This window comes from Hibiscus syriacus, unplaced genomic scaffold, assembly GCF_006381635.1.
Source record: "Hibiscus syriacus cultivar Baekdansim isolate YM2019G1 unplaced genomic scaffold, ASM638163v2 tig00110328_pilon, whole genome shotgun sequence".
Classification (NCBI taxonomy): Eukaryota; Viridiplantae; Streptophyta; class Magnoliopsida; order Malvales; family Malvaceae; genus Hibiscus; species Hibiscus syriacus.
The window spans coordinates 602,590-615,431 of NW_024062685.1; the positions used below are offsets into that span (position 1 = coordinate 602,590).

The following is a 12,842-nucleotide window of genomic DNA, read 5'->3' on the forward strand; positions in this document are numbered from 1 at the left end:
GGAAATTGAGTTGATATTGGCTTCCCCAACCCAGCGGAACAGTCGGAAGTGGGAAGTGTTTATGAACCATATATGAAAACGATAATGAATACCTTTGCATACCCTAATCAATGCTGCTCAATACGTGATTAGTTTGCACTTGTCTATTTCTTTCTGTGCCGAAGGAATGGGGCAGCTCAAAATCGTTTTGGAAAGGTTACTAAAGAGTTTTGACGGGCTTGCCATCGCTTCTTCACACAACTCCATATATGTTCGAGAAATGTCCGACAGCAACCTGCACACTGACGGCCACCCTGTGACAAGTAATGAAAGATCAAGGATTAGGTACGGTGAAGCCCGGTCTCATATTTCACGATTGGAAATCAATTACCTGTGAAAAGTTTCTTTTCTGCAGCAAAATGCAAAGGATCAACATTCAACCTTTTGCCTTTTGCACTTCATTCCGTCATAGATTGGTTCTAAAGCTAATTCAGATGTAAAGCAAATCAGGAGCTGATGCCTATCCTTATTGTCCCACATGCCAAGTACATTACACGGGCATTTCCTTGATGTATACACAGATCAAATGCACTACACAGTATCATGGCAAAAAGCTAGAAGTTCGATTAATTTTTCGTTATTGATCACGGGCAAACGTCAGTCCACAGAATCAATGATAATTAAACAAAAATAAAAAGATCATCTTAGATTTACTACACTTGTAGGATGAAGACCAGAAGGAGGCAGGCTCTTTCCACATGCAGCACATTGGTGGTATCAATCGTTAGCTGTTCCACTTAAAACAGCTTCTTATACACTGTCACCAATAATCTCCACAGGAACATGAACCCTCCCTGAAATGGTGAAAACGGTTTGAATCCCTTAAGATAATCAACCGGCCCATAATCTTTGATATATATTTGATGGCATTGTGGCAGTCTTCATAAACACGCAAGTTTTTTATCATACGGATATGTCGACCAGCAGGTATAGAGAGAATGCCATACGCCACAGCTAATTTTTCACTGTGATACTTAGCATATGTTCCTTCTCTTCCTCATTTACGTCATGTAGAATCAATTTTGTAGAGGAGACACAGCCCTCCCGCTTCATTTGAGATACAATTCTTCTAAATAAGCATAGATCTTATCCCTATCTGGGTGGAATGAGTCCCCGACCGAGAACGTATGGATCTTGTTCTGCACCTCAAGCCAAATATACCCTGGTACTTTCTTCACGCCGGTATCCCTCATTTTCATTCTCATCTTACTAACATCAGCCCATCTACCGGAAGCTGCATATAAATTTGAGAGAACATACATTCCTGAATTTTCAGGTTCCATTTCAAAAATCAACTCAGCAGCCATTTCAGCTAATTTGGTATTGCCATGAATTCTGCTTGCACCAAGTAAAGCACCCTATGTTGCTGCATCTGGTTCAAAGGGCATGTTTCTGATCAGCTTTTGGGGCCTCATCCAATCGACCTGGGCACCTTTCGGATTACTTCTAAGAGTGGGATGTTGATATCTACTTTCTAGAAAACGTCTAGGATCTCCTCCTCGGCTTGCTTGTCTTTCTTTATGAATCTCACTGGGAAAGGAGGATGCACGACATATGGAGACGCTGCAGATTCGGAAATTGGATTCTTCTTCTTTCTTTGAATTGTAGCATCATCTTTCTTTTGGGATTTGGTGTCAATCTCCTCACGGACTAGTTGTTTGACGACTGTTCCGCTTCTTAGAGTGATGACACTCACATTCTCCTGTGGGTTCGCTTGGTTTGTGAGGGAAGTTTGCCGTGTGATTCTAAGTGGCCAACAGTTTGTGCCAATTGACTGATCTGCTTGTCAATCTCTTGCAAGTGTGACTCTGTGCTGTTCTGGAATTTTTCTTGCGATTGCATCAATCGTTTCACGAGGGTCTCGAGTGAAGTCTTTGGCGGTTGGTATGATTGTGGTGGAGGCATCGTTGGTTGGTAAGATTGGTTCGGCCTCGGTTTTTGCTCATAGCTGAAATTAGGATAATCTCGCCATCCCGGATTGTATGTGTTGCTATTGGGATTATAGGGCCTTTGGGGAGGTCCCGAAAAATTCCCCATGACATTCACTTGTGTGCTTGTTTCATCTTGGAGCGTCGGGCAACTATCGGTTGGTGGTATGGCATCATACAAAATCCCGCATACTCTGGTTGATTCGTTTTTTTCTTAAACAAGAGAATTAATGATATTAGTTAATTTGTCGATTTTATTTTCAAGTGAAACAGTGCTTACCTCGTGAACCCTTTGGTTGGATTCACTTGATAAGTCAAACTGTTGAGAGTTTGGCTGTCATCGTTGAAATTAATACCCTCGCTTGGTTTGGTGTCATGTTGACGAGAGCTCCCCCGCTAGCAGCATCCATCATTTTCATTTACATCGGAAGCAAGCCTTAGTAGAAATATTGTAGAAGTTTCTGTTCGGTCAATCCGTGTTGCGGACAACTCGCACATAGCTTCTTAAATCGCTCCCAATAGTCGTAAAGCGATTCTTCGTTCTTTTGTTTAATTCCAAGTATGCTTCACCTTAATTCACTTGCCTTCACTGCTAGAAAAAACTTGTCGAGAAAAAATATGATTTAAATCAGTCCAAGTATTTATCGAATTTGGTGGTAAATAAAATAGTCATTCTTTCGCTATGTCAGATAAAGGGAATGGAAATGCTCGTAATTTAATTTGGTCTTCGAATACCCCTTGAGGTTTCGTGCTTGAACAAACCAAATGAAATTCCACTAAGTGCTTGTGTGGGCTCTCGCTAGAAAGACTGTGAAAGGTAGAAAGTAGATGTATCAATCCTGTTTTGAGTTGAAATGGCATTTCGCCTTGAGGGAAAATGATGCAGAGTGGTTGTTGTACCGCAGGAGCTGCGAATAGTTCGCGGATAGTTTGATCTCCCATTAGTTATGGATGTTGTAAGTCGTGCGTTGGATCGGCAATGGTTGTGTGATCGGCGTCGATTGGATTGGTGGATTGCCTGGAATCCGTCGATTCCTTGTATGTGACATCGGTTGAATCTTCAAAATTTGCTTGCTCTTGTTGTTTCTTCATTTTCTCCCAAAGTGTTTGACCATGAATTTGTCTGGCTCGTGCTTCAAGATTTCAGGATCAAATTCTTCTAATGTGTATGTATTTTTCCTAGTCATAAATCATAAACAAGAAAATTAAATCAGTAACTTACCGTAGTCCTCGATAACGGTGCCAATTCTGACATTGTGTCGTTCTGTTGTCAAAATAAAAATAGCCTTAATCTCAAAATAAAATTAAATAAAGAATAGTATAAGGAAAGTAAGGGTCGATCCACGGGGACTAGAAGATTGATGAATTTCTCGCTCTTGATTCCGATTTAGGCATGACATAAAGGACAATAAAAGGGGGTTTGATGAGAAATTGAAATAATTAAAGATGAAAACAATTAATTAAATAAAAGAAAGTAAAAATAAAATTAAAGACGAAGATTTAATATGATTAAATCAGCCTTGGGCTAAAGCTTATGCCTTGGGCTAAAGCTTCTACCTTGATTCAAATCGATCCTTTAATAGGACTTTTACCTCCGGGCTCACGTCGGTTACAGTCTATAGAGCCCAACCCTATAACTTGTTCTTCTCTCAAATGAATAGAGAATCTAAAATCAATTTTTAGATCTATACTCTTTTGTGAATCAATTGCGACCATCACTTACTAATTCAACAATTTTAAGTTCTGGAAAAACCCGACTCGGATTCTATCATCTCAATTGAGAATCTAACCCAATTTCAATTTCCCTTAGCAGACTGCCGCTAATTGTGTTCACAGGAAGTCGAATGTGTCACAGGCCGATCATTCCTCCCAACTATTAATCAAAACCGAAATTCAATTCCAACATGCACTTTTTGAAATGAAATCGCTTTGATTGTAAAAGGAAAGTCGATTATCGATCCCCTGATTTTCAAAAACTGAAAATGTAACCCTTGAGGGTATGATGTGCTTTACGATTCTCAAGACTTAGAATCGAGTCATTGCTTTAGCCTTCGGCTATGAAAAACTTAGCTAAGCATGGTAGAGACCATACTTAGCATTTTAAAAATAAAATAAAATAAAAACTAGAAAAGAAAATAAAATAAAAAAGGAAAACTTTATTAAACTAAGAAAGAAGAAACAAGAGTTGAGAAACGAATTCTGAATGATCAAGTTGGTCTTTGAGGCTTACCTTAATGGGATATTTATAGTCTATAAAAATCCTAAAAGATAACATTTAAAACTAAAAAGATAATTCGTAAAATAAAAATAAAATAAATCCTAATTTGAATTCAAAAATTCGACTGAGTCTTTGGTCTTCATGCCACTACTGACTGGACCTTCTAGAAGCTGCTGATTGGACACCACATCAGCGATGTCATGCCCAAAGTCATGCCCATTACTCCGGCCATGAATTCAGAAAATAAAAAATTGTACAATTTCGTCAGTTTTAACCTATTTTTCGGAATTCAATGTCATGTATCGAAAATAAGCGAAAAGGGCCAAGTTAGCAACTTAAAATAAATAATAAAGGAGTAATTGATCATAAAATAATGTATAATTTAAGCACTAATCACAGTCTCAAAATTTTGCAAGAGTTTTGAGCTATATATATATCTATATATAAATTAAGGGATGAGTCAACGCACCATTAAAGCGATGTACCGAAACACACTATAAGCAAACTATAAGTAAACTTGTTCTTATTATGTAAATATTAAAAAAGTGTAAGAATTTATTTAAAATTAACCATTTATTAAAATTAAATTTTACAGTGATGGAAGGATACGGACATTCATCGATTCCGATGGTGACATTTATCGTTGGATCGTCGATTGGAAACACTGCTACAGCTACAAACTAGGCCGCGAAACCCTGATTTAGGATAACGGGAACCGTTATGATGGACAATGGGAAAACGAAGTTCCCAAGGGAAACAAGTTTGTCACTTGGCCGGACGGGAGTTGTTTTATTGGACCGTGGAACGAAGATAATATGCAGAAACTTCAACAGTTAAACAACGACAAAGAGCATTGCGTTGAAGGAGGGGAGAATTTGGTTGTTATACCGAGGAAATGATCGTCCGTTGATGGAATGGGAAGCATAAGCTCAGAGGAACGAATCAACTTCGCGAGGATTTGTATATGGGAAAGTGATAGAAAAGCAGGGGATACTACTTGCGATATACTCTATAATCTCGAGGATTCGTTGATTTATAATGATGGGTTTAAGCAATTTAGAAGAAATCCTTGTTAGTTTAGTAATGAAATTAAGAAGTCCGGAGAAACGATTTCAAAAGGTCATAAACTCGTCTCGACTCGAAAAATTTCAAGTTCAAACTAAGTTGTGAAATTCAACTCGAATAACTTGAATAGTAACTCGAACTTTTTAGTAATTAGGGGATTTTCAAGTTTGAGTTGAGTCCCTCGACTTTGTATGATAAATGTATATCACATATGATAAAAATAAAGAAATATACATGTATTGTATATGGTTATAAAAAACCATTTAAATTGGAATCAAATAATATCATAATATTATAAATTTTATAATTAAATTTAAACTGAAACTCGAAAATTTGACTCGGCTCGAAAAATTTTCAAGTCAACTTCGAGTTGTAAAATAGGACTCGTTAACTCGAATAACTTGAATTTTTTTATTCGATTTGACTCAATCGAACACTTGTATATAAACAAATTTGGAACATATTATTTACAATAAGATAAAATAATAATATAGTATGATTAAAAAGGAAATGAAACACATGTAGTAATATAGTATATCGAATTGGCTACAACTACCACAATTTGTTAGTGTATACAGTTAAAACTCTATAAATTAATAATGTCAGGACCGAAGAAATTTATTAATTTAGAGAGTTATTAATTTATCGATAAATTAATAATTATTAATTTAAAGAGTTTTTAAGTAATTATATTGTACATACCAAACAAAAAGGTAAATTAGTCTATGCATCTTAGAATTACGTTGCAAGAGATGAGTTAAATTAATAATGAGCTCCAAATAGACTTGAACTTTAAAGTAAAACAGACAACTATTGAATCATATTTCAATAGAGTGTAATATATTTTTTTCAGTTTCTATGAATTATTAATTTATGATTTTCTTAGGACCGAAAATTATAAAGGGATCTCACAAAAAATTATTATCTTATTATTTTATCGTGTTTTTCAATTTTTTACATTGGCCCAAGTCGAGACCGGACAAATTTATTATTTTAGAGAATTTATTAATTTACCGAGTATTAATTTAAAGAGTTTCTACTGTATATACAAAATAAAAAAGCACAAAAGATAATTGATAAGAATGAAGGTATAGATAGATTGGTTTAATAAGGTTGATATGTTATTAATATAATGGGAAAAGTACGTAAATGGTCCCTTGACTATAGCGTACATAAACGATCATCCTACTGCTAAAGTTACTCGGGTACGTGTCCTCATCGTTTCCCGAGTGACACACATGGGCATAAGTCTTATGGAATCTTACCTCATAAGGCTTTTTATATTATCACAAAATTAATTTTACTATCTCATTATTATTATAAGGCTCTCATCTAGAGCTACGCCTTAACAAACGTCAACTGATGCCACATTACAGCAGGCGAAGTAGTTGGATCACTTGCTACTGAACTTATAGAAGTCAGGTGAGGTCATATCCCCTTCATCTGAGACTATCCCGCTCGTCCTCTCACCTAGGACGTTATGGGAGGGGTATTATTACTTATAGGGTATTTTACTCATTTCTACCTCCGGAGAGGTTTCTAAGAGTTTCATAATTTCCTGGTGATTATGGTGTTTGATGTACACTGACTGATCCAATCGTTAGCCCGATACTTAACTCAGGCTCATTATTGGGTAACAACACTCCTAACACTCTTATCGTACTTCTCCCAATACCCCTTGAAGTAGTGGAACAACTTATCCATTTTCGGTTCACTGACGTTCTCGAGACACCACGCTCTTTTTCGATATTGAATCTGACATGTTTATCTTGCCGCTCATCGGATATCTCATGTACTAATCTTCAATCCCAACCATCAGTATACGTCCTCGATTGAAGATAATCTAGTGTATTACACTTAATATGGTTACACCCGGTGTAACCTACTCCTACGAGTGTTTTTAGGTATGTTTGATAATTTATGTCCTCACATACTAAGTCTTACTATTACAGATCGTCCTTAGATCTTACGTACCTTAAACGGGTCAGAGAACATTCAACAACACTTAGGACCTTTAATGAATGCTAATCCATCCTTTTTCATCGATCAAAACAAAGAAGGGATCGATCTTTTCTTTCGAATGATCGATCGATCCTTTTGAAAAGGGAACGATCCTTTCTCCCGTGGGATCAATCCTTTCTCTGGAAATGACTTGCTTAAGCTCGAGAATCACTAAAAAATCACTCCAAACGACATGGGTTGGTTTATAAACTTATTCTAAAGTTTTAGTAAGTTATTTAGGGTCATTAGGCATCATTAAAACATGTTACTAACGCCTAAAACATGATTTGGTTAAGAAATCAAATATAAACCCTAAAATGCTAAAATAATCAAATCATAACAAAAACCATGGATTTATGAAACCTCAATACTCCAAAGGATTATAAATACACTACCTTGATGCTTGAATCCCGAAATGAACCTCCTTTAGCTAGAAATCATCATTCTCAAGGCTTGGATGGAGAAAATCCCTCTTTTTCATGCAAACAAAACCCAAAGCTTGAATCTTCTAAAAAATAAGGTTGCTAGGGTTTTATTAGGACGAGATGAAGCAATAAAAATGCTCAAGTTTTTACCTTGAATTCAAAAGTACGCAAATGGTCCCTTGACTATAGCGTACGTAAACGATCGTCCTAATGCTAAAGTTACTCAGGTACGTGTCCTCATCGTTTCCCGAGTGACACACATGGGCATAAGTCTTATGGAATCTTACCACATAAGGCTTTTTATGGTTATCACACAATTAATGTTATTATTTCATTATTATTATAAGGCTCTCATCTAGAGCTACGCCTTAACAAACATCAACCGATGCCACACTACAGCAGGCGAAGTAGCTCGATCACTCGCTACTGAACTTATAGAAGTCAAGTGAGGTCATATCCTCTTCACCTGAGACTATCCCGCTCGTCCTCTCACCTAGGACGTTATGGGAGGGGTATTATTACTTATAGGGTATTTTACTCATTTCTACCTCCGGAGAGGTCTCTAAGAGTTTCATAATTTCCTGGTGATTATGGTGTTTGATGTACACTGACTGATCCAATCGTTAGCCCGATACTTGACTCAGGCTCATTATTGGGTAACAACACTCCTAACACTATTATCGTACTTCTCCCAATACCCCTTGAAGTAGTGGAACAACTTATCCATTTTCGGTTCACTGACGTTCTCGAGACACCATGCTCTTTTTCGATACTGAATCTGACATGTTTATCTTGCAGCTCATCAGATATCTCATGTACTGATCTTCAATCCCAACCATCAGTATACGTCCTCGATTGAAGATAATCTAGTGTATTACGCTTAATATGGTTACACCCGGTGTAACCTACTCCTATGAGTGTTTTTAGGTATGTTTGATAATTTATGTCCTCACATACTAAGTCTTACTATTACAGATCGTCCTTAGATCTTACGTACCTTAAACGGGTCAGAGAACATTCAACAACACTTAGGACCTTTAATGAATGCTAATCCATCCTTTTTCATCGATCAAAACAAAGAAGGGATCGATCTTTTCTTTCGAATGATCGATTGATCCTTTTGAAAAGGGATCGATCCTTTCTCCCGTGGGATCGATCCTTTTTCTAGGAATGACTTGCTTAAGCTCGGGAATCACTCAAAAATCACTTCAAACGATAAGGGTTGGTTTATAAACTTATTCTAAAATTTTAGTAAAGTATTTAGGGTCATTAGGCATCATTAAAACATGTTACTAACATCTAAAACGTGATTTGGTTAAGAAATCAAATATAAGCCCTAAAATACTCAAATAATCAAATCTTAACAAAAACCATGGATTTATGAAACCTCAATACTCTAAAAGATTATAAATACACTACATTGATGCTTGAATCCCGAAATGAACCTCTTTTAGCTAGAAATCAACCTTCTCAAGGCTTGGATGGAGAAAATCCCTCTTTTTCATGCAAACAAAACCCAAAGCTTGTTGAATCTTCTAAAAAAATACGTTTGCTAGGGTTTTATTAGGACGAGATGAAGCAATAAAAATGTTAAAGTTCTTACCTTGAAGCTATAGTCACTGAAGGAGACGAAGGAAGAAGAAATGGAGAAGAAGAATGAAGAGAAGAGAAGTGGGAAGGAAACCCACTTCTGAAACCCCTTTAAAACCCTCAACAATATCTTCCAAAACCAACAATGGTCCAATTTCACTTTAGGTCCTTCATATTTTGTCCCTTAATTAAAAATCTCCTTTTTGTGACTATTTGGGTCCCAAATCCAACGCAATTAAGCTCAACAGCTTAATTTATAAATTTCACAAGGTCCACTTACCTCTGGGGTAAACCCGAAACTACTAACCTGTAATTTAGGGTGTTACAACTCTCTCCTCCTTAAAAGAAATTTCGTCATCAAAATTTACTCTTTCCAAATAACGACACAACCTTAGGTCAAACACTTAGGAACTTCGCCTTTGTCGGTAAGAAACTGAATCAGATTTTATGTATACATTTTCATGTCGGGGTCGGAGCAGCAAAAAAAACTTACCCACCCCGTCCCGCCCGTAACCATCCCTAAGTCGCCTTTGTTTTGTCTTCGTTCATCTCAGCCACAATCATTGTCTTTTTCTTTTTTTTTGAACTCTACCTTTGCTTCTGCTTTTTCTTTATTCTTTTCAACTTAAAAAATGGCTTCTTCTTCCCTAACTTTTTAAACGCGACAATGGACATGTTTACCTAGGGGTGTTCAAATAACCGAACTAATTCGGTTAACTGACCGAACCGAATTAGTTCGGTTAATTCGATTCGGTTACCGAATTAGTTTTATCGGTTAACGGTTAAGAAAAAATTTAGAATTCGGTTAACGGTTAATTCGGTTCGAATTTGATTAATTAACCGAATTAACCGAAATTAAATTTTAAATATTAAATATATTATATATAACATATGGGCTCAACCCAAATCATTTAAAACCCAATTAATAATTTAAGATCCAATAACTTTTAAACTTAAATCAATATTAATTAATTAAAAAATTATATAAATTTTTATTTTATAATTATATATTGTTTAAATTATTGTAAACTGTTTTTAATTAAAAAATATTAAATATATTATATAACATATGGGCTAAGCCCAAACCATTTAAAGCCCAATTAATAATTTAAGATCCAATAACTTTTAAACTTAAATCAATATTAATTAATTAAAAAATTTATCTAAAATTTTTATTTATAATTATATATTATTTAAATTAATTATAAACTTTTTTTGAATTAAAAATATTTAATTTTATATAAATTAGAAAATTTTAAAAAAATTCGGTTAATTCGAAATTAACCGAAATTTATTCGGTTCGGTTAATATGTTCGGAAAAAAATTCGGTTCGGTTAATGGTTAAAGAAAAAAAAAGTTTGGTTAATTCGGTTATGGTTAATTCGGTTCGGTCGGCCACCGTTTTAACCGAATGAACACCCCTATGTTTACCTGTACCAACATTTTGTACAAGCATATCTTTCAAACCCTCAACAAAGATAGTTACCCTATTTTAAAAGAATAACTAATTAGCTTAAGTTACATGAACACAAATCTTATTATAAAATATCAAAGTGCAGTCATACGGGTGGTTATAAGCATATAGCCAAGTGACTTATTTTTAGCATGCACTTTTTGAGGTTATAATTTGAAGTTAAACAATTTAACCCCTTTAGTATTTAATCTTAATTTCATCAATATGTAAAAAGTTTGTCGTATTAAGAAACATATGTACAATAAAGATAAGAATATTACTTAACCTTTCTTGATCAACATATAGATTGTTGTGTGAAAGTGTTGAGAATTAACTAATTTGATTATTTTATCCATTATCATATTGGATTTGTAATAAATTTATTATGTTTTTATCATCTACCTAACTTGAATAATGTTCACACGAGAAATGTAGGGAATAAAATTATTATTTGAGCACTTTTTTTTTTAATTAATCACGATCTATTGACCGACTAATTCAGTTCGGGTACTGCAGAGGCGAGGGCGACCCTCCCAACCCAATTTGCTCCATTCGTAATCGCGAGGATTCGAACCCCTGAACTTACTTAAAAGATTTAATGTCTCATCCTACTAAATCAATTATTTGAACAGTCTTTAAATGAGCTGGAAAACAAGCGCTCAAATAAATGTGGTTGGTATAACTAATTTTTAATTACAGTTGACCAAGTCATTGAATTATTTTAAAATAGCATTAATATTAATTAAAGTTGACCAAGTCAATGAATTATTTTAAAAAAACATTTGAGCACGACTTTAAATGTTATTTTAAATGTTAGCTAATTTTTAAATGTTATTTTAAATATTTCAATGACTTTGTCAACTTTAATTAAAATTAGTTATACCAACCACATTTGTTTGAGCACTTGTTTTCCAGCTCATGCCACAAGCGCTACACTCTCTAGCTCCCTGCAGTGTATTTCTTACCCTAACTCCATAAATTGGAGCAACAGTCTAAGCCTAAGCAACAAGCAACCAAAGCAGTAAACCATGTCACCTGCACTTCATTTCTCTTCTTTCTCTTCTCAATAAGTTCGTTTTTCTCATCGGTAGCCAACGCCGCAAGGAAGCCCGTGCTTGATACCGATGGCAAAGCGCTCCGCTCAGGCGTTCAATATTATATTGTTTCAACAATACAGGGTGCCGGTGGTGCTGCACTAGAGTCACGCTCGGCGGAAAAACCATGTCCAAAACTCGTAGTCCTAAACGAATATCAACTTGGCGTGCCGGTGTTATTTATCCCGACTACAACGAAACCACCGTCTACGAATCCACGATGTAAACATACAGTTCGTCCCCGGAGTGGACCCTGACTGCAAAACATCGACTACGTGGAAGCTCGACGATTATGACCCTTCATCGGGAAGATGGTGGCTCACGGTCGGTGGGGTTGAAGGTAATCCCAGTCCTCAGACTTTGACGAGTTGGTTCAGAATCAGGGAAGTTGGAAATGGTTACATATTAGGCTTCTGCCCTGCAGTATGTGATTCCTGCATATCTTTATGCAAGGAGATCAATAAGTTGTCTTATGATTCCAAGGTCCGTTTGGGTCTGGCTAAAGGAGATGGCGCCTCATTCTACTTTATGAAAGCATCGAACGACATAAAGCAAGAATTGTAGAGAAGCACTCCTAGTAATGTTGAGTATGAACTCAACTATCCGTTTAGCTTCGGTTAATACATAAACTAGATGTTTGCTTCGTATAAATCTGGCTTTTAGTCAATGAAGCCATAGCTGTAATGAATGTGTTATCTTTTTTTTTGTAATATTGTCTACTTAGTTGAACCTTACAAACGTGTACAATTTCGTAGATTCCGTACCGTACTCGTTCTAATTGGGACAGAGATGAGTATTATTAGTGGGTAGATGACGGGTGTGGATTAGAAAGTAGTACCTGTCGAGGGTAGTGGGCGGGTGATGGGTTTGAGACCTTACTCGCCCTGCATCCTCCCGCTCACTAAATACTCATTAAATTTTGGACTATTATAAATTTAGGTATAATTTTAGGATTTGTCATTATGTGTGCCAAAGAACAAAATATTATGTGTTTGTCATTTATGTTTTTAGTCTTTTATTATGGTGTTT

At 35.7% G+C, this 12,842-nt stretch overlaps 1 protein-coding gene and 1 long non-coding RNA gene across 2 annotated transcripts; one reads left to right on the top strand and one right to left on the bottom strand.

Moving 5' to 3' along the window:
• Positions 1–584: 584 nt before the first annotated feature.
• Positions 585–7,656, bottom strand: LOC120118418. Its single transcript, XR_005515747.1, has 3 exons — positions 7,644–7,656; positions 1,736–1,741; positions 585–682 (listed from the first exon to the last, which is right to left on the bottom strand). It is a non-coding gene; the product is annotated as an uncharacterized LOC120118418 (long non-coding RNA).
• A 4,187-nt stretch (positions 7,657–11,843) lies between these two features.
• On the top strand, positions 11,844–12,377 carry LOC120118798 (21 kDa seed protein-like). Its single transcript, XM_039138770.1, has 2 exons — positions 11,844–11,906; positions 12,048–12,377. The coding sequence occupies exons 1-2, from the start codon at positions 11,844–11,846 to the stop codon at positions 12,375–12,377; spliced, it is 393 nt and encodes a 130-aa protein (XP_038994701.1).
• Positions 12,378–12,842: the final 465 nt, after the last annotated feature.